Source organism: Podarcis vaucheri (assembly GCF_965113315.1).
Source record: "Podarcis vaucheri genome assembly, chromosome: 2".
NCBI classification, from domain to species: Eukaryota; Metazoa; Chordata; class Lepidosauria; order Squamata; family Lacertidae; genus Podarcis; species Podarcis vaucheri.
Genome location: NC_138760.1, coordinates 134,666,283 through 134,693,747, shown reverse-complemented (window position 1 = coordinate 134,693,747; position 27,465 = coordinate 134,666,283). Strand labels below are relative to the sequence as shown.

Sequence of the window (27,465 nt, the reverse complement as noted above, 5' to 3'; positions counted from 1 at the left end):
AAGGGGTCCCAGGTCTCCACGGGGGAAGCATCCCTGAGACCTGCGTTCGAGGCCTAGGCTTTCGCCTTTCAGGCTCTGGCCACCTTCTCTGTGGTGTTTATGGGAGCTGTAGAGATGGGGTCACATGCAGACAGTCCCAAGTTTAAGAAGGATCCCTTGAAAAAGATGGGCTCGGGTTCGGAATATCCCCCTCCCCCCACATCTGTACACTCAACTTCACGGCAAGAAAATTTGTTTTAAAATTTGTTGCCGATTCCTTTTTTGAAAGTTTTAAAGAGTTGTTTCTAGCAATAATTATAATGTTCCAGTCTCATTATAGATCACTTTCAGATTTATTTATTTTTAAAATCCAGTCATGTATATATAGGAGAAATTTTTAAAAAGGTTCCTGGACTGGAGGTTACCCACAGAAACCCACAAGAAAAGGATGAAGTCTCGAAGTGGAAAGAAATACAAATGGGCCTGCAAAGAACCGCATCCCAAAACGTGTTGCCACAGAAACTAGGAAGCTAGAGATGCTTTCCTGGCAGTGAGACAAAATGTCATGGCTAAAGTCTTGAGGGCAGAAACTGGAAAATACTGGAAAATGCTATGTCTGCAAAGTGTCCTGAAGTTTGTTTCAGTAAGACAGCTGAGAAACCTTTAGTCGAAAGTTCTTCTTTGGCCAATGAACTTTGCCTCTGTGTGACTTACTGGGAACCAGATGCATCCGCTCCAAAGAAGCTTCTGCAGCGCCTTGGCATTGAAGACCCAGAAAAAGAGATGGAGGGGAATGTGTGGATCATAAGCTGGGAGGAGTCGGTGGGAGAGGCAGAAGGTTGTTTTGAGCAGGCGAGGGAAGAACAGGGAGAGAGAGAGAAAGAGCCCCATGGAATAGTTTTGTGAGCAGCGCTGAGTGAATTCTGGATCCATGGTTTCTGGGTCAGGAGACCCGTGGTTTGCAGGCCAGTTGCCTGTGGTTTCAGTTGTAGGCAGGGATTGCCTTTAGATTTCTACTTGCCTTCTCTGGTCCAATCCGTCAGTTTGCCCAGAAAGGAATGCGAGGGGCACCTGAGTATTAGACTCCCCCCCCCTTTGTCCCTCTCTTATATCTGTTTGTCTATCTCCTTGTATAGGTTGTTACTGAGCAACCCCCCCCCCCCGGTATAAAAGGGAAATGGGAGCTCAACCCTCCAAGCACCCTAGCTGGACTCCTCCATGAAGCCTCTTTGCCCTAGAGAGGATTCTGATAAACCTCTCCAGTTTGTCATCTCCAACTGGAAAAGTTTAAAGGGGCGAAAGGGTTTTCCAAGTCCAAATTGAGAGACCTTTGTAACTTTTCATGGGTGGCTTTTACTCATCACCTAGAGGCAGGGTCTCAATGGCCACCTCAAGGCTCTTTTAATGTTACGAAGATGCAAGCACTTAGATCCTACTCAGTTGATGAAAAACCCCAACAGCTTTACTACCTGAATGCCTTTGTGGAGGCCCACAAACTCTTTAAATGTAAGCAAGAACAGATTGCTCGGCAGATGGCTGTACTGGGAACCGCCAGACCACCTCCTTATGATGAAATCAGGAAGAACAGAGCAAGAGGAACAGGTAGATAGGTCACTCATTTCCTTTTACTTTGTTTAGTCATTTAGTCGTGTCCGACTCTTTGTGACCCCCTGGACCAGAGCATGCCAGGCACTCCTGTCTTCCACTGCCTCCCGCGGTTTGGTCAAACTCATGCTGGTAGCTTTGAGAACACTGTCCAGCCATCTCATTCTCTGTCGTCCCCTTCTCCTTGTGCCCTCCATCTTTCCCAACATCAGGGTCTTTTCCAGGGAGTCCTCTCTTCTCATGAGGTGGCCAAAGTATTGGAGCCTCAGCTTCACGATCTGTCCTTCCAGTGAGCACTCAGGGCTGATTTCCTTCAGAATGGAGAGGTTTGATCTTCTTGCAGTCCATGGGACTCTCAAGAGTCTCCTCCAGCACCATAATTCAAAAGCATCAATTCTTCGGCGATCAGCCTTCTTTATGGTCCAGCTCTCACTTCCATACATCACTACTGGGAAAACCAGAGCTTTAACTATACAGACCTTTGTTGGCAAGGTGATTTCTCTGCTTTTTAAGATGCTGTCTAGGTTTGCTTTTACTACCCTGAACCAATGGGACCCCTGCCAGCCGGACCAGGAGCCGGAGCCAGAGCCGGGGCAGTAGCTGTAGACAGCCTGGGGAATCCTGCCCCTGATCTCTCCCAAAACCTACAAACCCCAGCTCAGAATAACCTTCTCCAGAATGCACCAGGAGGAAGAGGGGAACAAGCTAATCCTGACCCCAATGCTCTGCCTGCGGGGGCTCCTTCAGATGTGGAAGGTGAAGAACCGATCTCTAGGCCAACTCGCCACAGAAATAACCTAGTCAATGGAGAAGTAGAGGCTGTGCTCCCCCTCAGAGCGCTACCCATACCCCCGGCAAGAGCAGGAGACCCGTCTCGCATGGTTTTCATCCATCAGCCTTTCCTCACCTCCGATTTAATGAACTGGTCGGATAAAAAGCCCTCCCTCCGAGATGACCCCGATAAATGCCATCGACAAGGAGCCACTATCTTTTCCACTCATAATCCAAAGTGGACTGAGGTGCGCATGTTGTTAGGAGTCCTTCTTAATGAAGCTGAGAAGAGGGAGATACTGGTGAAGGCAGAGGAAGCTTTGAGCAGACCTATCAAGCAGACAGACCCGCTGATATGCCCCCTTTGACAGCCCAAAACCTCCTGAATGACCCTGCCTGGGATTATAACACAACTGGGGGTATATGGGGTTTGAAGATATTTAAGAAAGCTATCCTGGATGGCTTGCAAGCTGCAGGACAGCAAACAGTGAACTGGACTAAAGTCCAAGGCGTCCTACAAGGACCCGATGAACACCCTTCCGATATTATACCCAATTGGTGTCCGCAATCAAAACCTGGGATGGGATAGACCCTGATAGTCCACAACATGAGGTTATTGTTAAGGGATTCTTTAAAGACCAAGCCACTGCTGACATACAGAAGGCGTTAAACGCACACCTCAGCTACAACAGGAAAATGATAAATGAGATCAGGCTATTGCCAAGTCAGTTTTTAATTCAAGAGATGAATGAAAAAGGAAAGACCAGAGGGGAGAATCCCCACGAGTGCTAGCCTACACAACCAGGGTCCCCCCTCCTAGGGAGAGGCGGAAGGGAAGAGGACATGAACAGCCAGACAGACGTGTCTGTTTCCGTTGCAGTGAGGAAGGACACATCAGAAGGAACTGCCCATTATTAACCGGGCACCAAGAATCCAGGCCCGGGAGATCAGACTAGAAGAGAGGCAAGGACACTGAGGCCGGAATACAGGGAACCAGCTAACCCCAGGCTCAGGGAAACTCCTCCCAAATGCAGCCCCAAAGGGCGCTTCCTCCTCCTTTACCGCAACCTAGGACTCTCCCCAAGAACACCAATCCTTTCAACCATCCAAACCGCCCTGCAACCCTTCCCACGAAATGGTAGTGCAGGAATACAATGACTACGGACAATCAGAAGCAGATCCCGCCTCTTTTCCTTTCCTTTGCCCTATCCTACAACCATCATCCTCGGATCCTATCTGCACCATGCAGATAGACGGACAATGTTAAGGCTGTCTGCTAGACCTATTCTACTCTCACAAATAGTCACCTGACCCCAGGAGAAGGAACCAGGACTGTAATGGGACTGGACGGGATTCTTAGAGTTTGCCCCCTTTCCAAGGCTGCCAAAGTGTCAGTTGGACCTTTGTCCATTAAGCACGCTTTTTTATTAATTTCTAGCCCCATCAACCTTTTGGGGAGGGATCTGCTTTGTAAACTAAATGCCACCATCCAGTGTGGACAGGAGGGGATGCCCAATGAATCTATCTTCAACTACCAAGGAATCTTACAAGAGAAGGATAATAAAGATCTGGATCTTCCCCCGAGCTCCTAAATGGGGTCCCCCCCCGGCTGTGCGGAACTGAATCCACATCGGTTGGACTCTTGAAGTCTGCCACCCCAGTAAAGGTGAAGTACAGGAAAGACCTGCCTTTTCCCTGTACCAAACAATACCCATTACCAAAGGAAGCAATAGAAAGACTTACTCCGATGATTGAGGAATTCTTAAAAATGGGAGTTCTAGTTCCCTGCGCTTCTCCTTGTAGCACCCCCTTGCTCCCTGTCCGCAAGCCCCACACGAACCCTGTAAAAGGGTGCTTGGTTCAGGACTTGAGACTTGTGAACTCCTTTGTCATTCCCCACCATGCCAATCCTTATTACCAGTTCCGGAGGGAACTGTAGTTTACTCTGTCATTGATTTATGTTCTGCATTCTTCAGCATCCCAGTGGATGCCTTCACCTGGCAAACCAGACGATTAACATGGACATGGCTACCCCAGGACTATGTGGAATCTCCAGCAATATTTTCCGCTATACTAAATCAGGATCTGCTAGACGTTACCCTTCCAAAGGGGTCCGCCCTCCTTCTACACGTTGATGACATCTTACGATGTGGGTGGGACTTAGAATATTGTAAGCTGGACACCATAGCTCTTCTCACGGCATTAGCGCATAAAGGACACAAGGTATCCCCAAAGAAAATACAGTATTGCCAAAGGGAAGTAAAATACCTTGGTCACATCCTAGGAGAAGGAACCCGTGCCTTAACAACCAGTGACCAACCCTTCCCTCTGGAAGCAGGAAACCATGAACTCCTCTTTGTCCTCTGGGATGTACTCATGGGGAGGGGGAAAGAAGGAACTGGCCAAGTGACAAGACACTGAGGCTACCACAACTCCTCCCTCAACCCCTCCTTTTTGTGATGTATCAAGGATGTAGTTCTGATGTAGTCTTAGGGGTGTAGCATGGGGGATTAGTAGCTAAGAAAAAGTGGGGTCTTCTTTTGTTTGGGGCTTCCATCTTGCTTCATCTTGCAGTGAGTTGGAGTCCTATCGCAACAGTCTCAATAAAGAACAAGCCTACTGGCTGCTGTTTTGCTCCAATTTTCCTGATTGGTGTCCTTGCTTTTTGTCCAAAAGAGCCCTTGGATTCCTCCGTTAACATAAGCAAAGAACCAAATACTTGCAGATCAAATTATCTCATGCAAGAGATTGTATCCAAACAGGACTCGTGTGTCCTATATGCCAGGAAAAGAAATTGCTGATTTGTTGTCAAATGTTGTTAACAAAGAGCAACTGACTATTTATAAATAAAGTGCACATGAGCTAAATATGCAACAATGGTTGTCATGAAAAGGGGTAGGATGCTAGTATTTTCACTCTCCCATTTCTGGATCATGTAATCCTTATTTACATTCCACACTTCTGGAAGTGTAAGAACGGAAACTCAGACACAGAACTTCCGTTCTTTGTGCTTTTGTTTTTCATCTTTTTGTTCTGTCTCCCAGACAGACAGGATGTGTGTGAGCTGCTCCTCACACTGGTGCTATATTCTATATTATGATTTGTGTTGATTTGTTTTGATTTGATACACTGCAATAAATAGCGATACTACATACTTCCAACAGCTCAGCTATCGTTTCCTCTGCTGTTTGCATGCTCATATGAGCAGATAGGAGTCGCTGAGATACAGGACTGCTGCCAAACACTTCATGGGTGTCCTGTTACCAGAGAGGGAGGCCTCCATAATGGTTTCTCCCTTGTATGAATTCTTTGATGGGTCTTGAGATTCGAGCTTTGACTGAAGCTCTTTCCACATTGGAAGCACTGATACGGTTTCTGACCTGTATGTGTTCTTTGATGGGAAGTGAGACTATCCTTTCGATTGAACCTCATCCCACATTCCAAGCACGGATAGGGTTTCGTCCCGGTATGAATTCTTTGATGGCAAGTGAGACTGGAATTGTGACGAAAACTCTTTCCACACTCAAAGCATTGAAAAGGTTTCTCCCCTGTATGAATTCTTTGATGGGAAGAGAGCGTAGTCCCCTCCAAGAAGCTCTTTCCACATTCCAAGCACTGATAGGGTTTCTCCCCTGAATGAATTTTTTGATGGGCAGTGAGACTTTGCCTGAGAATGAATCTCTTTCCACATTCAAAGCACTGATAGGGTTTCTCCCCTGTATGAATTCTTTGATGGGAAGTGAGATGTGCGCTTTGACTAAAGCTCTTTCCACATTCCAGGCATTGATAGGGTTTCTCCCCTGTATGAATTCGTTGATGGGAAGAAAGCTTAGTCCCCTCCCGGAAGCTCTTTCCACATTCTAAGCACTGATAGGGTTTCTCCCCTGTATGAATTCGCTGATGGGAAATGAGACTCTGCCTGTGACTGAAGCTCTTTCCACATTCTAAGCACTGATAGGGTTTCTCCCCTGTATGAATTTTTTGATGCGAAGTGAGACCCTGCCTGTGACTGAAGCTCTTTCCACACTCAAGGCATTGAAAAGGTTTCTCCCCTGTATGAAATCTGTGATGGGAAGCGAGACTCAGCTTGTAAATGAAGCTCTTTCCACATTCCAAGCACTGATATGGTTTCTCCCCTGTATGAATTCTTTGATGGAAAGTGAGATAGATCCCCTGGCTGAAGCTCTTTCCACATTCGAAGCACTGATAGGGTTTGTCACCCGTATGAATTCTTTGATGGGAAGTGAGATGGGAGCTCTTTCTGAAGCTCTTCCCACATTCAAAGCATTGATATGGTTTCTCCCCAGTATGAATTCTTTGATGGGAAGTGAGATGATCCTTCCGACTGAAGCTCTTTCCGCATTCTCTGCACTGATACAGTTTCTCCCTACTCTGTGTTCTTTCATGTGAAGTGAGGCTGTCAGTCTGAACGAAGCTCTTTCTTTGATGGGAGGTGGACTGGGAGCTTTGACGGATGTTCTCTCCACACTCTGAATATTTATATGACTTCTCCAATATGTGGATTCTGTTGACTTCCCCCTTGTTCTCCCCTTCCAATTCATCACCATCTACAATGAAGAGAGAAGTTCATTAGCGCCTCAAAAAGAAATGGAGTTCCGTATTATTGAACAATGTTTCCCCCCCACCTCACTTGAGAGTGCTCCGTTTTGGCCTCAAGAGGACATCCTTGAAGTCTAACTTAATGTCATTGTCAATGTGTGGCATCTTCGACCCTCCCAGCATTTGAGCACACCTGCGGAGCGCCTGACTCTTGAAACCAGTGGGGTGCCACTGCCAGTATACTGTGACAGGGGCGCAGACACAGAACCATCAAACCCACCACCTGCCCCTCCCCCACCAATGCACTGCCACGTTATGTAAGTCATGCAAACTCTGCATCGCTGCCCTGGACCCCAACCCCACTCGGAGCAAAGGGGACGTGGTTCACATCCATTATTGAACAAAGTTAATGAATGCTTATGATAGAGGAAGAACTGAAGGGAGTTAGATGTGAGGCCTTACTATGGTTTTCACTTCCTTAGTTGGCTGGTATTAACTGGTATTAACATTGCTTGGCTTTTATCTGGAATGGATTTTGTTCTGGCTCAATCCTGGACTCCACTCCATCTCCAAGGTCAGTCATCTCTTTGGTTAATCAAATGCAAGCAGAAGCCAAAACAACAAACCTTGTAAAGAAGCTGGTAAAATGCGGTCTTGACTATGCTACCACTCAGTGGATTTGTAACTGGCTGACTGACCGAACCCAAAGGGTGCTCATCAATGGTTCCTCTTCATCCTGGAGAAGAGTGACTAGTGGGGTGCCACAGCGTTCTGTCTTGGGCCCGGTCTTATTCAACATCTTTATCAATGACTTGGATGATGGACTCAAGGGCATCCTGATCAAATTTGCAATGACACCAAACTTGGAGGGGTGGCTAACACCCCAGAGGACAGGATCACACTTCAAAACGACCTTGGCAGATTAGAGAACTGGGCCAAAACAAAGAAGATGAACTTTAACAGGGAGAAATGTAAAGTATTGCACTTGGGCAAAAAAAATGAGAGGCACAAATACAAGATGGGTGACACCTGGCTTGAGAGCAGTACATGTGAAAAGGATCTAGGAGTCTTGGTTGGCCACAAACTTGACATGAGCCAACAGTGTGACGCGGCAGCTAAAAAAGCCAATGCAATTCTGGGCTGCATCAATAGGAGTATAGCATCTAGATCAAAGGAAGTAATAGTGCCACTGTATTCTGCTCTGGTCAGACCACACCTGGAGTACTGTGTCCAGTTCTGGGCACCACAGTTCAAGAAGGACACTGACAAACTGGAACGTGTCCAGAGGAGGGCAACCAAAATGGTCAAAGGCCTGAAAACGATGAGGAACGGTTAAGGGAGCTGGGCATGTTTAGCCTGGAGAAGAGGAGGTTGAGGGGTGATATGATAGCCATGTTCAAATATATAAAAGGATGTCACATAGAGGAGGGAGAAAGGTTGTTTTCTGCTGCTCCAGAGAAGCGGACACGGAGCAATGGATCCAAACTGTAAGAAAGAAGATTCCACCTAAACATTAGGAAGAATTTCCTGACAGTAAGAGCTGTTCGACAGTGGAATTTGCTACCAAGGAGTGTGGTGGAGTCTCCTACTTTGGAGGTCTTTAAGCAGAGGCTTGACAACCATATGTCAGGAGTGCTCTGATGGTGTTTCCTGCTTGGCAGGGGGTTGGACTCGATGGCCCTGGTGGTCTCTTCCAACTCTATCATAGAATCATAGAATCATAGATTCTGTAGATCAAGACCTTAAAAAGCAGAGACATCACCTTGCCAACAAAGGTCTGTATAGTAAAAGCCATGGTTTTCCCAGTAGTGATGTATGGAAGTGAGAACTGGACCATCAAGAAGGCTGATCGCCAAAGAATTGATGCTTTTGAATTCTGGTGCTGGAGGAGACTCTTGAGAGTCCCATGGACTGCAAGAAGGTCAAACGCATCCATTCTTAAGGAAATCAGCCCTGAGTGCTCACTGGAAGGACAGATCCTGAAGCTGAGGCTCCAAAACTTTGGCCACCTCATGAGAAGAGAAGACTCCCTGGAAAAGACCCTGGTGTTGGGAAAGATGGAGGGCACAAGGAGAAGGGGACGACAGAGGATGAGATGGTGGGACAGTGTTCTCAAAGCTACCAGCATGAGTTTGACCAAACTGCGGGAGGCAGTGGAAGACAGGAGGGCCTGGCGTGGTCTGGTCCAGGGGGTCCCGAAGAGTCAGACACAACTAAACGACTAAACAACAAGATCAAGACCACCCCCAGAAACATCATACATATATCACAGAAGGGGTGTAACCTAAGACCACCCCTCAGATACATCACACCTACATCACAAAAAAGGAGGTCTAAACAGAACATTTGAATATTGTTTTTCTCCTGTTGTTATTTATCTCCTGGCTGGCAGGTTACTTGATTGGATTGCCTGGGGAGCCTGGCCAGTCTTTTGTAATGATAAATACTTAGTTCCTGGCCCAGGTCACAGGCTCACACCCTATTCAAACACCTTTAAGACAGGATTTGTGAAGGAAAAGACAATGGGGAGGCTTTTCCACTTTGACCTTGCAAAGAAAACATTGGCTCAGTTTAGGAATCAAAATGGCTTCAGGTCAGTCTTCCTGTGCTGATCTATGTACGTGCGGTTATGAACATTACTATATATCGAAGACCTCAAAATTCCTATCACAGTCACCCCAAGAGTCAGCGCTAGGAGAAGGGCTCCACCTGCCGAAATAGGGGAAAGGCCAGGCTGGAGACTGCCCTTCTGGCCCCTCGGGGTCCCAGGAGCCCTTTATGGATGGCCCTCACTTGGAGGACCCCACTTCAGCCAGTTCCCCAGAGTCCCCCACTGGGCTCCAGTGGCCCTCTGAGGCCTGCAGGGATCTGGAGTGAGAGCAACTTCTCCTGTTGAACTACCGCCTAAAGGAGAGGAACAGAGGTCTTGGCCCATTTTGGGGGCAGACGAGGGCTGTCAAGTTGAAAGGATACATTCAGGCGTAATATTTGTAACATTTAACTTTAAATATGCCCCCCCCCCCGTAATTTCCGTAACATTATCTCAAGTCACCTCTCAACTGTAAATCTCTCCCTCTTTCCAGGCTCACAATCGACTTCTAACACTTAGTTGTAACACTAGCAAGGAAAGGAGCCTCTGAGGGATTATTCTCCACAACTCAGGTTGTCCAGATCAACCATTCTTCGGAGGGCCCCCCTTCATTGGGTGTCTGTCCAAACCTCAGCCTTGGAAGGCAGGCAGGGTCATCTCTTTTCTCCCACACCTTCCACCATGAGAGGAACGCAATGGGGTTGTGAGGGTGTTAACGGAAAAATCCGTGGGCTCCCTTGGACAAAAACAAAGACAACAACCAGGATAACTTGGAGCAAAACAAAAAAATTCCTTCCAGTAGCACCTTAAAGACCAACTAAGTTAGTTCTTGGTATGAGCTTTCGTGTGCATGCACACTTCTTCAGATACACAGAATATGTATCTGAAGAAGTGTGCATCTGTGTATCTGAAGAAGTGTGCATGCATACGAAAGCTCATACCAAGAACTAACTTAGTTGGTCTTTAAGGTGCTACTGGGAGGATTTTTTTTTATTTTGACTATGGCAGACCAACACGGCTACCTATCTGTAATTGGAGCAAAACAGCAGCCTGTAGGCTTGGCCTTTATTGAACTGTTGCAACAGGGTGTTCCCCTCACTTGCAGGAGAAAAAGGACACAGAAAAATGGTGTACAAGGCCTTCTAAAAACTTTTGAAATTCCCACCCTCTAGGTCAAGCCCACTCCCAGAAACATCATCCATACATCACAGAAAGGAGGGGTTGAGGGAGGAGTTGTGGTGGTAACCTGAGTGTCCTGTCACCCAGCTGGTTCCCCCTTTCCCCCTTCCCATGAGTCACTTCCAGGAGACAAAGGGGAGTTTCCAGTTTCCTGCCCCCAGAGGGAAGAGCTGATCATTGTCCTTTGTTTCAGTCCATGCTGAATCCACTCCCATATGCAGGTTCTTTGTAGAATCATTGAATCCTAGAGTTGGAAGAGACCACAAGGGCCATCGAGTCCAACCCCCTGCCAAGCAGGAAACACCGTCAGAGCACTCCTGACATATGGTTGTCAAGCGTCTGCTTAAAGACCTCCAAAGTAGGAGACTCCACCACACTCCTTGGCAGCAAATTCCACTGTCAAACAGCTCTTACTGTCAGGAAGTTCTTCCTAATGTTTAGAGGAATCTTCTTTCTTGTAGTTTGGATCCATTGCTCCGTGTCCGCTTCTCTGGAGCAGCAGAAAACAACCTTTCTCCCTCCTCTATGTGACATCCTTTTATATATTTGAACATGGCTATCATATCACCCCTTAACCTCCTCTTCTCCAGGCTAAACATGCCCAGCTCCCTTAGCCGTTCCTCATAAGGCATCGTTTCCAGGCCTTTGACCATTTTGGTTGCCCTCTTCTGGACACGTTCCAGTTTGTCAGTGTCCTTCTTGAATTGTGGTGCCCAGAACTGGACACAGTACTCCAGGTGAGGTCTGACCAGAGCAGAATACAGTGGCACTATTACTTCCCTTGATCTAGATGCTATACTCCTATTGATGCAGCCCAGAATTGCATTGGCTTTTTTAGCTGCCGCGTCACACTGTTGGCTCATGTCAAGTTTGTGGTCAACCAAGACTCCTAGATCCTTTTCACATGTACTGCTCTCAAGCCAGGTGTCACCCATCTTGTATTTGTGCCTCTCATTTTTTTTGCCCAAGTGCAATACTTTACATTTCTCCCTGTTAAAATTCATCTTGTTTATTTTTGCCCAGTTCTCTAATCTGTCAAGGTCGTTTTGAAGTGTGATCCTGTCCTCTGGGGTGTTAGCCACCCCTCCCAGTTTGGTGTCATCTGCAAATTTGAACAGGATGCCCTTGAGTCCATCATCCAAGTCGTTGATAAAGATGTTGAATAAGACCGGGCCCAAGACAGAACCCTGTGGCACCCCACTAGTCACTCTTCTCCAGGATGAAGAGGAACCATTGATGAGCACCCTTTGGGTTCGGTCAGTCAGCCAGTTACAAATCCACTGAGTGGTAGCATAGTCAAGACCCCATTTTACCAGCTTCTTTACAAGAATATCATGGGGCACCTTGTCAAATGCCTTGCTGAAATCAAGGTAGGCTACATCCACTGCGTTCCCTTCATCTACCAGGCTTGTAATTCTGTCAAAAAACGAGATCAGGTTAGTCTGACATGACTTATTTTTCAGAAATCCATGCTGACTATTGGTGATCACAGCATTCCTTTCTAGGTGCTCACAGACTGTTTGCTTAATGATCTGCTCCAGAATCTTCCCTGCTATTGATGTCAGACTGACTGGGCGGTAATTATTTGGGTCCTCTCTTTTCCCCTTTTTGAAAATAGGGACAACATTTGCCCTCCTCCAGTCTGCCAGGACTTCGCCTGTTCTCCAGGAATTCTCAAAGATGACTGCCAGTGGTTCTGAGATCACATCTGCCAGTTCTTTTAATACTCTTGGATGCAGTTCATCTGGCCCTGAAGACTTGAATACATCTAAACTAGCCAAATATTCTTGTACTATCTCCTTAGTTATTCTGGGCTGTGTTTCCTTTGCTGAATCATTTGCTCCAAATTCTTCAGGTCGGGCATTGTTTTCTTTATCGGAGAAGACTGAGGCAAAGAAGGCATTGAGTAGTTCAGCCCTTTCTGTGTCCCCTGTTTGCATTTCACCATCTTCTCCTCTGAGTGACCCCATTGTTTCTTTGTTCTTCCTTTTGCTACGAACATACCCATAAAAGCCTTTTTTGTTGCTTTTAACCTCTCTAGCAAGCCTGAGTTCATTCTGTGCTTTAGCTTTTCTGACTTTGTGTCTACACGTGCTGGCTATTTGTTTGAATTCCTCTTTGGTGGTTTCCCCCCTTTTCCATTTTTTGTACACATCCTTTTTTAATCTTAATTCAGTTAAAGGTTCTTTAGATAGCCACCCTGGCTTCTTTAGGCACCTTCCATGTTTCCGTCTCATTGGTATTGCCTGACGTTGTGCTTTTAGTATCTCCCTCTTAACAAACTCCCAGCCATCATGAACTCCCTTTCCTTTTAGTATTGTTGTCCATGGGATCTCACCCAGCACTTCCCTAAGTTTTATGAAGTCGGCTTTCTTAAAGTCAAGAAATTGAGTCCTAGTATGCTTGGCTGCTCCTTTCTGCTGTATAGTAAACTTCAGAAGAGCATGATCACTCGCGCCTAATGATCCTTCCACTTCTACCCCACTAACCAGGTCATCAACATTGGTTAGGACCAGATCTAAAATGGCTGTTCCTCTTGTTGCTTCTCCCACTTTCTGGACAATGAAGTTGTCTGCAAGGCCAGTGAGGAATCTGTTTGACCTTATGCTCTTGGCTGAGTTTGACGTCCAACAAATATCCGGGTAATTGAAGTCCCCCATTACTACTATCTCCCTTCCTTTTGCATGCTTGGCCAACTGTTCCAGGAAGGCATCATCTATGTCCTCCGTTTGGCTTGGGGATCTATAGTAAACTCCCACAATGAGGTCTCTGTTATTCTTCTCTCCCTTAATTTTGACCCAAATGCTCTCACTTTGGCTTTGAGGATCTAAATCTTGGATCTCTTCACAGGTATACACATCCCTGACATATAACGCCACTCCTCCTCCTTTCTTGTCTGGTCTGTTTCTCTGAAATAGATTGTATCCCCCCATTATTACATTCCAATCGTGGGACTTGTCCCACCAGGTTTCAGTGATGCCTATTATGTCATATTTAGTTTGCTGTACCAAGAGCTCAAGCTCATCTTGTTTATTTCCCATGCTTTGCGCATTAGTGTACAGACATTGAAGTCCATTAATCATTCCCCCGTGTCTCTTATTTAAGGATTTTTTCCTCCCACCACTAGGTCTGCGTGCTGTTTGCTCCATTTGGTCTATGACATTTGGATGATCATCTTCATTAATTGATAGACTCCTATGATTCTATGAAACCTGACAGAAGTTACACCAACTTCCCTAAAAACTCTGAAGCCGGCATTTAAGAAGGCCTGGGTGGTTCAGAGAAGCCTGGTCACTGTTTTAAAAGGCATGACTAGACGCAGAACATTCACAGAGGAAACAGTTGATATCCCTCCATTCTGGGTTCACGGTGGGGGATGTTAGAATCCCAGATGCTGTTGGTCTCCAGCCAAATAGTGAAGGTTCATCAAATAGAGGTATGTATGGAATTTCAAAACTGATCTTATGATCTAACGGAATTTTACCAAGAGGGTCCATGATCCCAGGATTCTCTTCCTTTACTTCCTTATGTAGAACTCTCTGGTCAGGATCCAGAAACGTCCACACCTTGTCTGTGAAACAAACAGCAACATACTCCTGACTATTATATATATGTGAACCTAGGAGCTCAAAGGGGTGAATGTTTGCATCCTCCTTCAGAGCGAAAGTCATAAATTTGGTCCCCCCTCCTTTCTGTTGTTCTTTTTTGTTATTTATCTCTGTTTTATTGTTGAGTGTATTAAGTAGTTTATGTTTTGTTTTCTTACCGTTAGTGCTGATATTATATTATTAATTGTTGGTTATTGGTATATATTTGAGCCTACCCTTTCAGAATCCTTTTTACTGTTGATAGAACTACTTTACACCTTTCTCTCTTTTTTCTCTACTTCCTTTGAATATTTTCAAATAATAATTATTTAATTGGGAATACTTAAAGTTAATTTCAGTGTGTATAACGGGTAGAGTCTGCCTTATATATATTTAGATATGCAAGAATGTTAATTACTCATATATTTCGTAATCCATATGTTAAATATACGTACAGTTAATATATGACTCAGGTTGGAGCGATAATAATTTTCAGTATATTTGGTCTATATTAGGCCTTCCAAACAATTTTGCTAAAGATAAAATAGAGGACAAGGAAGCTTACAGATTAAAGTCATAATGAAAATTATAAGTATGAATGTCAAGGGGTTAAAGGAAAAGAAAAAAAACAAATGCTAACACTCAAATATCTACAGTCATTAAAGGCTGATATAGGTCTATTAAAGGAAACACATTTGACAGAACAAGGGGCTCAAACTTTGAAATGTCAATGGGTAAAAGAAGTTATTTCAACAAACTCAGACGAAAATGCTAGGGGAGTCACAATTTTATTTAGGAAAGGCTGGCCTCATGAAATACAAGATATAATAAGAGAGGAAGATGGTGGATGCTTAATAATTGTAATTAAAACAGAAGGGACAGAAATAGCAATAGTAAATGTCTGTGCCCCAAACACTGATGACCATAAGTTTATTCACACCTGCTTTAAGAGATTAAGCCTTCTATCGTATCAGCACTTGATAATGGGTGGAGACTTTAATGAAATTTTAGATCCACAGATGGATACCACCCACAGTAGCCAGGGAAAAAAAGGACAAAGGTTAGAGAGACAATTAATAACTATATGATACAGTGGAATTTAGTGGATTAATGGAGATTGCATCACCCTAAGGAAAAATCATATACATATTTTGCAGGAATTCATAATACCCAGCATAGAATTGATTTTTTTCTAACATCAGCATTACATCCCTTTAGTAGCCGATGTGACATTGACAACCATATGTCAGGAGTGCTCTGATGGTGTTTCCTGCTTGGCAGGGGGTTGGGCTCGATGGCCCTTGTGGTCTCTTCCAACTCTAGGGTTCTATGATTCTATGATATTCCCATTATAGCTAATCACTCGGCAGTAATATGGGACTATGATTTATCTAAAACCCAGGAAGGTATGAGGAGATGGTATCTTAATATATCATTACTAAATGAAAAAAACTTCATTCAATATATAAGCCAAGAAACACAAATATATTTTAAAAATAACTCCAAATCTTCAATGTCAAGACTGATGGAATGGGAAGGATATAAGACTCACATCAGAGGGAAGATAATATCCTTCTCTGCCAACAAAGCCAAGCTGCAAAGCTTAAAGTAAAATAATCTAAACATTTCTTTAAAAACACTATGGGGTGATATGGCAAATAATCCATCTGAGTGTACATATGAAAGAATACAACAACTAACATTAGAACTGAACATATACTAGCTCAAAAAATTGAGTTCTGCCTACTAAGTCTAAGACAAATATACTGGGAACAGGGAGAATTGCATGTCAACGCAAATTAAGAATGGATAAATAGGAAGAAATCTGGAATGAATATTTAAGCAATAAGGCGGATAGAGGTGGGAAGTGGGGGGGGGAGAAAGAGGTGGGAAAATATTGTTAAAAGGGTGGTCTCAGGTATATCAGTGTATTTAAATCTGAATTGTCAAATTGTGTTATTATTGTTATTATGGCTTTTGTTGTACAGTAGTGTCTTTTGTGGTTGCTGTTTGTATAGAAAAAATGATTAAATAAATTTTTAAAAACCAACTGATCTTATGATCCAGCAGGGAGTTTTACCGAGAGAGTCCACGATCCCAGGATTCTCCTCCTTGACTTCCTTATGCTGAACTCTCTGGTCAGGATCCAGCAACGTCCACGCCTCGTCTGTAAAACAAACAGCAACACCTTCACCTAAACACTCCCCATCAGAAGCTATCTCAATCTGGTTGGTCTAAATTTAAATGTATACGTAAATCTCTTTCTTCACTTTGAATCCCCTCCCATTTTCATGAGGAGACCAACTCTGTATTGTTTCATTGGTGACAGAAGAGGAATAATGACTATTGCTCAAAATTAATCTAGGCACAACGGCCGCAAGAGCTCCAGTCTAGGCATTTGGCTCTGCGATGTTGAATGTTCTCTGCTCTCTCCTGTTCTCCCCCTTTTCTTCAGGTGAAAGCAATTCATGGACCCAGAACTCATACACTGACCACTAATGATGAACCATATGTTATAGATATTCTGGCAAATTTATTCTGCTATTTTACATAGAAATGACATGAGAAGACCTGGCCTACATAATTGTATTATTTATTAGTCCTATGATCCTTGTTTTTAAAAGCAAATAAAAAGTTATTCCAAAAAGAAAAGAAAAAACCAATACACGGAGGCCTCATCTGCGTTCAATCTGCAAAGCAGGATCAGATTAAAGACTCGTGGCTTCTAGTGCTGCGCGACGGATCAGTGTCTGACATTGGTAAGGCATTCAGATCACAGAACTGGTTTTAGACATTTTGAGCTGCCAATACATCGCGTTGGCCGGGGAGCTGTGATCTATTCCTAGCTCAAATTGCCTGCAGATGACCAAGGCGCGGGCAGGCAGGCAGGTGGGGGAGCCCGAAAAGGTGCTCCCCTTCTCCATCTCCATCCGCCTGCCTGCCTCCCCCCACCCCCTAACTGAGCAAGCCCCAATTCCTCTCCGGCTCCATCCCTCCAGTTCCCCATCTCCCCTCCCCTGGGACTCACCAGATCTCTCGGAGGTCCCTGGGAGGGAACGCTCAGAGGTTGTGGGGAGGGATGCAGGAGACAGCCGGACCAGGTCATCCGTCCATCTTCCCTCTTCCATCTCCTCTAGCTTGACAGGATCTGTCTCACTCATCCTTCCTGAGGAGTCGAGGAGCCAAAAGAAGCTGGAGGGTCCTGGGAGAGAGGAAGAAGCAAAGGGAGCCTCAGAGAAACTCCTGCCCTAGATATTCTCCTGCCCCTAACAGAAGCCCCATTTCTAAACTTCTCCAGTGGTTCCAATTTCACCTGTTTGCTCCTCACCCCACTTCATAAGGCTGGCAGGGTCTGCATAGTAGTGACCTGAGAGTACATCCCCTTGAACTCAGTGGGGCTTATGGACACAACTTGGTGCCAAACCCATTACCTGTAGGTTCCCCCATGCTTGGTGCTTTGTATAGAGAGCCCCGCTGACGCTCTTTGAGCTCCCTCATCGCAAGCCAGGCAAATGTTGTGGCCATACAGTGCTACCTCTGGTCACATACTTAATTCGTTCCAGAGGTCTGTTCTTAACCTGTAACTGTTCTTAACCTGAAGCACCACTTTAGCTAATGGGGCCTCCAATTGCCGCCGTGCAATTTCGGTTCTCACCCTGAAGCAAAGTTCTTAACCCGAGGTACTATTTCTGTGTTAGCGGAGTCTGAAGCCTGAAGTGTATGTAACCTGAAGCGTATGTAACCTGAGGTACCACTGTATTTGCTGCTGTCTGGGGTTGCATGGGGACCAAATCTGTATGCGGAAGCAGAGGAGCTGGTGATGCCACATTTCTGAATAATCTTGAGACTGATACACTGCTCCTTCTTCGATATTCCCTGTGCTTATACACCATCTTTGCAAGTCTCCGGTCTCGCAATGTGGCCCCCACCCTGGCATGGAAGCCACCAAAGTACAGTCATACCTCGGGTTGAATATGCTTCAGGTTGAGCGCTTTCGGGTTGCGCTCCACGGCGACCGGATCCTACGCACCCAACTTGTACCTAAAAATCTGCCCAAGCCTGCACCAGAGAATTGCAGAGTTGGAAGGGACCCCTGAGGGTCATCTAGCCAACCCCCTGGGGCAGTGCAGGAATCTCAACTAGACCATCCCTGACCGAGGGCCACCCAGCCTCTGCTCTAAGGCCCTTCTTCGCAGGCCTCCTCCACCAGAGGTCTGGGTGGCGGCAACACAAAAACGGGCCTTTTCTGCCGTGGATCCCCATTCGTGGGAGACTTGCCTGGCCCCTTCCCGACATCTTGAGGTGCCAGGCAAAAACGTTTCTCTATAACTGGGCCTTTGGCCGCTTGACATGCCTCTGAAATATGTTTGTGGGAGGAGAGATCATTGCTTTGTTTTTGTTTTATTATGCATTTGGTGTTCTGAGTTATTTACTAGAAACTACTTCTCTAGAATTAGACACAGATTCTCATAATGTCAAAATCAACATCGTGACATAATAAAGTGTAGCTTTTCAGTTGACCCCCAAGTCCACTATGTACAAAATACAGCTCCTATTTTGTCCGTGCCGTAGTACATTCTTTTCCAATTTCTTGACTCTTGTCTTTTTCTGTCTGGTGTCTTCCCTAGAAGAGTAGCATGAAACAATCTTCGAAGTGATTGGGATCAAGATGATTGGGTTGGCAGACGAAAAAGACTGGCCCTGAGAGATGCCGCCCAGGCGGACAAGAGGTTTCCCCTTCCTCAGCTGTGCAGAGGGCTAAATCATTTTGGCATGTTTGCAGGGACTGGGAGCTTCCTCCATCGGATCACTGCAATGGATTCCTTTGAAGGGATTTCTGCACCAGGTAAAGGGATTTTTGGCCCCCCAATTTCCCCCCCCCCAAGACACCCAAGGTGGCGAGTTTACCCAAAGCAGGAAGAGGTCCTTGCTGACCTCCAGGCTAGGGGGGAGCGAGCCAGGGGGCGCCTCCCCACCCCCCTCCCCCCCTTCGCTTTGGCCCCCTGGATCCCTCTGCCCCTTCTTCTCCGCCCCCTTTCGCTGCTGCCTGACTCTCTGCTCCCTGACTTGGGGGTCTCCCCCCACCAGGCATGATCTGAGCAGGGACCCCCACGCCCCCTCCCTGCCCCCCCGGGACCCCCTTCTCCCCATGGCACCCTCAGGGGGAGGAGAGAGGAGACTCACCCGAGTCCAGGAGGGGCTTTTGCAAAGGAGAGAGAAGAAAGCAGGGAGGGAGGGGGGAGGGGGGACCTTCACCCCTTCACTTCCTGCCCTCTCTAGGAATCCCGCTCTGCTCCTTTTAACCCTTGCCAAGCCGAGTCCTCCCCTCCCTTTCCCTGCCTGCAGTTTTCCTGCTTCTGCGCCTGCGCCCTAGGGGCTGCCCCCCTTCCCTCCCTCTGCCCCAAGGAGCCCACATCCCACCAGACTAACTGCAAGGGAGGCGGGGGGGGTCCATGGGGGGGGTTGCCTTGGCTCTCTCCCTCCCCCAACATCCCGAGGAAAGGCTGGGAGGGAGAAGAGGCGAAGGGCTGCCTAGTGGCGGGAGGTGCCTTGGGCTCAGCAATGGCTCCCTCCAGACACCCCCCCCAAGAAACACCCTCCAGCTCAGGGGGGGGGAGGGAGGAGGGAGGGGGGGCTTCCCAGCCAGGAGACCCCTCCCCCTCCCCAAAATGCGGGCTTTTCTGCTTCTGGAGCCGCTTTTCAGAGGAGGAAGGAAACCCACACGCCACCCGGGGGGGGGCAGGAGGGGGGCGCATGGAAAAGGAAGGGGAAGAGCAGGATGGTGGAGAGAGGGAGGCAGACTCCGGTGGTTCAGAGCCAGAGGGAGCCCGGCCTTCCTTTCCCCGAGTTTCCTGCCAGAAAACCAGTTTCTCCTGGTGTAGCGGGAAACCCCCCCCCCCATCATTCAGTTTGTACAAACTCCACACACACTCACACTCACACTCACACACTACAAACGCTACGCTTCTGTGATAAATTCATAGAAAAATCCACCATGCATCGGATTTGCACTGTTCTGATACGGAAGGGGGGGCATGTCTTCTTCACCTCCTTCTTCGCTATGTTACGGCTAAAATCTGGGTGCGGGGTTACTCTGCCACCCAGCTCATCGGACTAAGTCCGTGGGTCCCTGCGGAAGAAAATGAGCTCAGCCGGACACAGGAGCAAACTGCAGAAGGTCCAAGTTTATTGCGCAACAGGTTCAAGGCGGGATTGAACCCCGAGAAAGGGGTGACATGAACTTTTGAAATTTCCCTCCATATCCCAGAATACAGTGCAAAATACATCCCAGTTACATCATGAATACATTAAGGAGAGGTTGGGTTACACAGATTAACATATGGAGGAGGGAGGGGTGAATATGCAGAGAGCTGGAGATATGCGCAGATAAGCACATCCTGAGAAGGCAATGGTCCATGTTTGCATAGTCTGTCACCTGGCATCACCCGGCAGATGGAAATAAATGGATATATTGTAGCAAAGAAGAAGGTGAAGAAGACATGCCCCCCCTTCCGTATCAGCTACAAAATATCCATGTATTTCCAGTTGTCAATGTCAAAAGGGACTAAAATCTATAAAAATCATAGAAAATCAACGTGCCAATTTGCTCAATTTCTCTAGGACCCCATGACACCTCCCCTGTCCTCCATAATCCCTCAAGCAAGGTGTCAAGACCCTAATCCTGTCAAATCACTCTGCCAAGCCTTTCCTCCGGGCAATGCCAGGTGACAGACTATGCATACATTGACCATTGTCTTCTCAGGATGTGCTTATCTGCGCATATCTCCAGCTCTCTGCATATTCCCCCCTCCCTCCTCCATATGTTAATCTGTGTAACCCAACCTCTTCCTAATGTATTCGTGATGTAATCTGGAATGTATTTTGCACTGTATTCTGGGATATGGAGGGAAATCTCAAAAGTTCATGTCACCCCTTTCTGGCTGTTCAATCTCGCCTTGAACCTGTTGCGCAATAAACTTGGATCTTCTGCAGTTTGCTCCTGTCCGGCTGAGCTCATTTCTTCTGCAGGGACACACGGACCTAGTCCGACGAGCTGGGTGGCAGAGTAGCCCCGCACCCAGATTTTAGCCGTAACAGATGGCGCCTGAACAGGGACTTTTTGCGGTTCTCCTGTGTTGCTGACCGGGGGCCCCGAAATCTTCAGCCGGCTCCGGGCCATTTTGCCTGGGAAGATCCTTTGGACCCCCGGCCATCTTCCGGGCGGTAATCGAAAGCCCCAGGAGTTCAGCCGGGGAGCAAAAGAGGGATCCAGCCGGCTTATTCATTGATCCCGGGACCATAATCGAAGATATGTGAGTATAAGGAAAAATCCAGTGCACTGGTGGGAAGGGGGTGGAATCTCCTGGCAACTGAATTCTCTGCCCTCCTCTCCATCGCTTCTTCTCGCCTGTCTCTTGGTCCAATTGGTGAGAGAGACTGTGGACTGCTGCTCAACCCAAAAGGGGGGTTCTGAGCTCTATCTCTTTCTCCTCTAAAAATCTCCAGCCAGCAGCACCAATTGAGAGTCCGAAAGTAAGACGGAGAGACCCGGCTTGGAAAGACAGCCGACTCTCCGCAATGGGCATCTCAGTTGAAAGCAAGGGGCTGGAGTTCTTCTTCTGAACTTCCCGAGCGCCCTTACGGAGGGGGCAGGAAGGGGTCTTGCTTTCTATCATTAATCCCAGCCGCACTGGTCGGGCCACGTAACATGTGTATCGTGCGTGAGCCCGCTTCCAAAAGCAAGGGGGGTTTTCCGTTCGAACTCTGTCCAGGGATCACCCGATCTGGCACCGCACAGCGCGGGCGTTCAGTAGGGCCCCTTTTCCTGAGATTGTGACGATAGGTAGGAGGTTGCCAGGAGGGATAGCCCAGGAGGAATTGGGCAGGATTTGGCAGAGTGGAAAGGAACCCCAGGATTTGGAATAGGAAATAAGGAAAGGAATAGAGGAAACTAGATAGGTAGAGCTCGCTAAAACCCATTAGGAAGTTGCCAAGCAACAAGAGATAGAAAAAACCCTAAATAGCCCCCTGTACAAGTTAACCAAATCCCAATCAATCCTTCTCTTTCTCCCTTCTCTATCCCAGACAACCCCCCCCCAAAAAAAAAAACAACAAAAAGCAACAACAGCAACGCATGCATATATAAAGGGGTACCCAGTCAACCAAGTGTTGTGAGCCCTGCCAGTCTGATTAACTGGTGGTGTGTTTGAAGAGGCAAAGAGGCTCATAAACCCATGTGGGACCTCCTACTAATTTCACTTAATGAAGCCAAAGGAAGCAGCCCAACTCCTTGCAATAACCAACTAAAGGATGAGAATATATATGTTTACATGTTGTCTGTTATGTGTGCTGTCTGTTACATGTTGTCTGTTATGTGTGTTGTCTGTTCCTTCTGTCTCTGACAGACTGCCTTTCTTGAGTGTGCATAGTTTAAGCCACGTGCTAGCTTCGAAATTTTAAATCTAAGGAATCCATGCTGGACCTTATCAATCCTAAATAAGAAAAAAATGAGAATGAGGTGGGCAAATGTTTACCCCACCTTGCTTTGCCGCAACCTTTGAGATTGTAAGTCTACAGTCTATTTTGGAATGTGAAGTTAACCTAATGTTTCTGCTGCAAAAGCGTAGTTGAGCACAACTGCTCTCTCAAGCTAAAATGCAGTGTCTGTATTTCGTTAAGCACATGCCTATGAAAATAGGTGTTCTTTCTAAGAAAATTGTTAATAAAAGGTAGAAGCTTCGATAGACAACAATTGCCTATCTATAGAGTCCAGTCCTAATATCAGCCAGGGTTTCCTGGCTTCTTATTGGAAAATGCCTCCCCCACTTGTTTCAGTCTCTTTCAGGTCCCCCCCTTTTCTTACTTCTGTGCCAAGTGAATTTACTCCCGAGTAAGCTTCCTTCAACAAGGGAGGGGGGCACATTCTTTGCATTCTTTAGTCTAAGGAAGTAAACTCTCACTCAAACTAGCTTCAAGATCTGCTAAAAGGACTCTGTATAAAGTTGGGTACTTTTATTTTCCTCTTCCTTAGTACATGATAGGAGCATTGATTATGGTCTCTTCCCCAGTTGTGCCTGTGTACATAAGTATGTGTGCGTCTCTCTGGTAGTACAAATCTTGCTATGAACCCTGTATTTTAGGGTTGGACTAGATGACCCCAGGGTCCCTTTCAACTTTCCCAATTTGCGGCTGTGTGGAGGGCCATGTGTCTACAAGCATGTGATGAGTTGAAATTCAGCCCAGATTTGTTCTTTGTTTTTTTTAAGGGTAAGAGGTGAAAGCCGTGATTTTTTGAAGCAGAACTGGTGAGGTCAGGCATTTGAGTGATTACAGTGTTTATCATTTTGTCTATTATTAACAAAAATCAGACTTAAAAGTCTACTCAAAGTTTAAGCACATACAAATTCATAATCAAGCAGAATCAGCCTTGACCAATCCTGTAAATAAAGGGCAGAAAATTTTTTTGTCTGCAAATGGTAAGGCTGAAATGACTTGAGAATGTTAAAAATCCTATGAATTCAGACTCTCTGGCCAATTTTCCCCATATATAAGGGCGTGGCATTGTTCCGCGAATGACCAGACTGATGTTAGCCCTTTCCTATACATAAAGGAAGCACTCAGCTTTGCTTGGGCTGCAATTGCTAGCTTTGGTGAATACTTTAATCTAACCCTATTTTTTAAATCTACTCCTTACCCTTCCCTTCCTTTATTCTAAATTAGCCAAAAGGCGCAACATTTCAATGGTGTAAGAGGTTTGCTGAGACATGAACTCTGCACATGCACGGAGGCCAGATCAGTTTAAAAAAGGGGGGGAAGGGGGGAACTGTAAAACCTATCCAAATTTCCTTATGTAAAACTTGGAACCATTGAGGGAAATCACCCTTAATGTGTCTTTTGCTCCAGGGGCTACGTAAGACAAAAGGGTTCGCCTCCCCAATGGAATTTAAATTTTATAAGTTTTTTTTTGGTGTGTGTATATGCCTATACAATTTAGGAACAGCATTTCCTGACAGACCTCTCACATGAAATAATTTTCCCTTTTAACAGAGTGTCCTTTCTTTTCTCCCACAGCACAAATGATAATGAGGGGATGCAAACAGTGATTTAAAGTAATTGCATTTGTATTTCTTTTCTTCTTTCTTCCCTTAAAGCCAAACAGTTACTTTCTTTCTGTTCAGCAAAACAAGTCTGAATCCCTGCTATATTAGTGACTTCCCTCTATCTCTTTGTGGCTTTGACATTTTTTTAGGTTACAAATATTCTGTTTTCGTTTATTAAAATCAGTTTATTAAAATCAGTTCTTCCATTATATATATGAAATTAATCGAAGCACAACCAAACATTGTTTGTGGAATGGTATTTGTTTACCTTTTGCCTGAGCATTTCTTATTAATTCTGTCATTTTGGCTAGTTCAAGTTTCAAGTTTCAAGTTTTATTGCGGCCAAAGCCAGTGACACTAAACCCCACAAGATCAGACAAGAAGAAATCAACAACAACCTCAGAAAAGGAAAATGGTTACGTAAGGGAACTTCGCAGTGTGCCATTCAACAGAAGAGATTTACGCTTCCTAATTACTAAAGTGCAAAATTTAGCCACCTCATATGATATTGAGCTTGAGGAATCTTCCAGGAGGTATTTTCGGAGAATTTCAGGGCAGGATTCCAAATAATATTGAAGGGGTATAAATTTTGATAGAAGCGGTAAAATAAGTTGAACTCGTTCTTCACTATAAAATTCGCAGAATAGAAGAGTGTGTGTGACAGATTCTACCTTATTAGACATACAAGGGCAGAGACGCGCATGCATTGGAACCCGCGTGAATTTGCCGTACAGCACTGCTGAGGGCATTGTCTCAAAGCGGGCTCTAGAGAAAGCCCATCTATAGGCTTCGTTAGTGATGTTGGTTAAGTAAGGGGCAGCTGCAAAATTAGGCCAAGCTTTTAAACATCTATACGTCTCCGGGAGTAGGGCGCCTTCTTGTTGTAATTCGATATCATAAAGTCTCCGAGTGACAATAGCTTTTGCCTTGTTCAGAGTTCCAATAAAAAGATTTTCAGGGTTTAGACCAATTTGTTTGATCTTGTTAGTTATTTGCATAAGCCAAGGAGGATAAGGAACTGCGGCCAGGAAACAAGGTAATAGACCCTTAGGATTGTAGTGGATTTTCAGCCAGAGGGATATTGCTTGTACCCAGACTTTTAATTCCACTCTGGGCAGTCCTGCCTCTTGCCTCAAGACTGCATTAGATGTACACTTAGGAGTAGCAAATAATGATCTTAAGAATTTAGATTGTACTGTTTCAAGGGTCTTAAGGTTGGCAGAGGGGTTAATTTGAGAGCCATATAGAAGTTGGGCTAAAGATTTTGCTTGGAAGACTGTTAGGGCCATCGGGAGGAAGCCCGCTCCTTTCCTTCTGAATAATCTAAGGATAGCATTTGGCATTATAAGAGAAAGTAATTTGGCATTATAAGAGAAAGTAATGCCTAAGTATTGGAAGGTCTTAGTCTGTTCAATGGCGTTTCCTTTTACGCTCCAATTATCCTTCCTGAAGGAGCGGTTAAAATGTACAATTTTGGTTTTGGCAAAGTTAATTGTTAACAGTTCAGTGTTACATTGGTCACTAAACTTTCCTAGGGCACGTTTCAGACCCACTTTGGTTTGGGAGAGAAGAACAGCATCATCCGCATACATTAAGACTGGTACTTTTCTGCCGTTAGAGAGCACAGGGGGGTGGGTTTCAATTTCACGGCAGCATGTGGCCAGGGAGTTAACATAGATGTTAAATAGGAGTGGGGCTAATAGGCATCCTTGTCTAACTCCTCTTTGGACTGGGATTTCTCTGGAGAGTCTGCCGTCCTGTGCAAGTCTTATCTGGAGGGTATTGTTCTCATGAAGCTTAATCATCAGAAGTAATAACCTTCTGTTGATACCCATATTGGCCAATTTGGCCCAGAGCCTACTCCTGGATACAGAATCAAATGCTGCCTTTAGGTCCACAAAGGCCGCATATAATGACTTTTTCCAATGTTTCGCATACTTATAGACAAAGTAATCAAGCACTAAGCAGTGATCAATGGTGGAACGTCCGGATGTAAACCCTGCTTGTTCAATTTCTAGCAAGTTGTTATGATCTAACCATTCACATAGTTTTAGGCATAGGTGTTTTGTATAAAGTTTACAGATCACATTCAGGAGACTAATTGGTCTATAATTGGATGGATCAGAGGGGTTGCCCTTTTTAAATATGGGAACAATTATAGCTAGTCCCCAATCTTTAGGGATTTCAGTCGTCTTATCTATATATGAAAATAGATTTGCAAGGACCGGGGCCCACCAGTTTATTTGCGCTTTCAAAAGTTCAGCGACAATGAAATCACTTCCTGGAGCTTTGCCAGATTTCATTTGTAGGATTAGCGAAGTGATTTCAGTTTCTGATGTTGGGGGCCATGGTGTAGCATTATCTAAGGGGATGTTAAGCGGCGCAGAAGGACGATGTTCCCTAAACAGCCCTTTATAGTGCTCTTCCCATGAATTTGCAGGAAGTATTGTGCCCTCATTAGGAGCTTTGGTTTGACTGGAGATAATTTTCCAGAAGTTGGAATTATCTTTTTCTATTGACGCTTTTATGAGGGCCTGCCAAATGAGAGAGTCTGCAGTTCTTTTTTTGGTTTTTAATAGCTCTTTGTAGTTCTTTTTTTTAAAGTTGTAACTCTAATTTAGTGATAGGGTTAGGATTTTGCTGGAAGACCTTAAAGCATTCCCTGAGTATAAGTTTTGCCTGAGTGCATTCGTGGTCAAACCATTTTTTGTTGGTAGGGGAGTCATTTTGGTTAGATCTTCTGGGTCTTGACAATAACGGTTGGAGTTTTCGGATTAATGTGTTATAATGGTCAATTGGGGAGGTCTCTTCAGTGTCGTTGGAAGTCAAATCAGCCCAGAGGAGTTGACCTTCCATTGATTGTATCCAAATACCAAAATTGTTATTAACATAAGGGGACCATTTAATTCTGGATTTGCCTATTTGTTGTAAAGCACTAGGATCAGGAGTCTGCGGGGTGTTACGGAAAATCTGGGTGCGTATTTACCCTGCCACCCAGCCAGTCGGACCAAGTCCGTGGATTCTAGCGGAAGAAAAGGAAGCTCAGCCGGACGCAGGAGCAAAATGCGAAGATCCAAGTTTATTGCGCAATAGG

General features: G+C 45.6%; 1 protein-coding gene across 8 annotated transcripts in view; it reads right to left on the bottom strand.

Moving 5' to 3' along the window:
• Positions 1–313: 313 nt before the first annotated feature.
• The window catches only part of LOC309525782 (uncharacterized protein), a 110,830-nt gene continuing 83,678 nt past the window's right edge, over positions 314–27,465 (bottom strand). For 4 of the 8 annotated variants that reach the window (XM_082211337.1, XM_082211334.1, XM_082211333.1 and 1 more), the window contains 4 exons: positions 17,300–17,473; positions 16,352–16,438; positions 14,169–14,255; positions 314–6,923 (listed from right to left, as the gene is read on the bottom strand). In XM_082211337.1, the coding sequence (XP_082067463.1) occupies positions 5,602–6,923; positions 14,169–14,255; positions 16,352–16,438; positions 17,300–17,432 (1,629 nt within the window). In that variant the 5' untranslated portion in view covers positions 17,433–17,473 and the 3' untranslated portion in view covers positions 314–5,601. The other 4 variants (XM_082211339.1, XM_082211335.1, XM_082211338.1 and 1 more) reach the window with 4 other exon arrangements.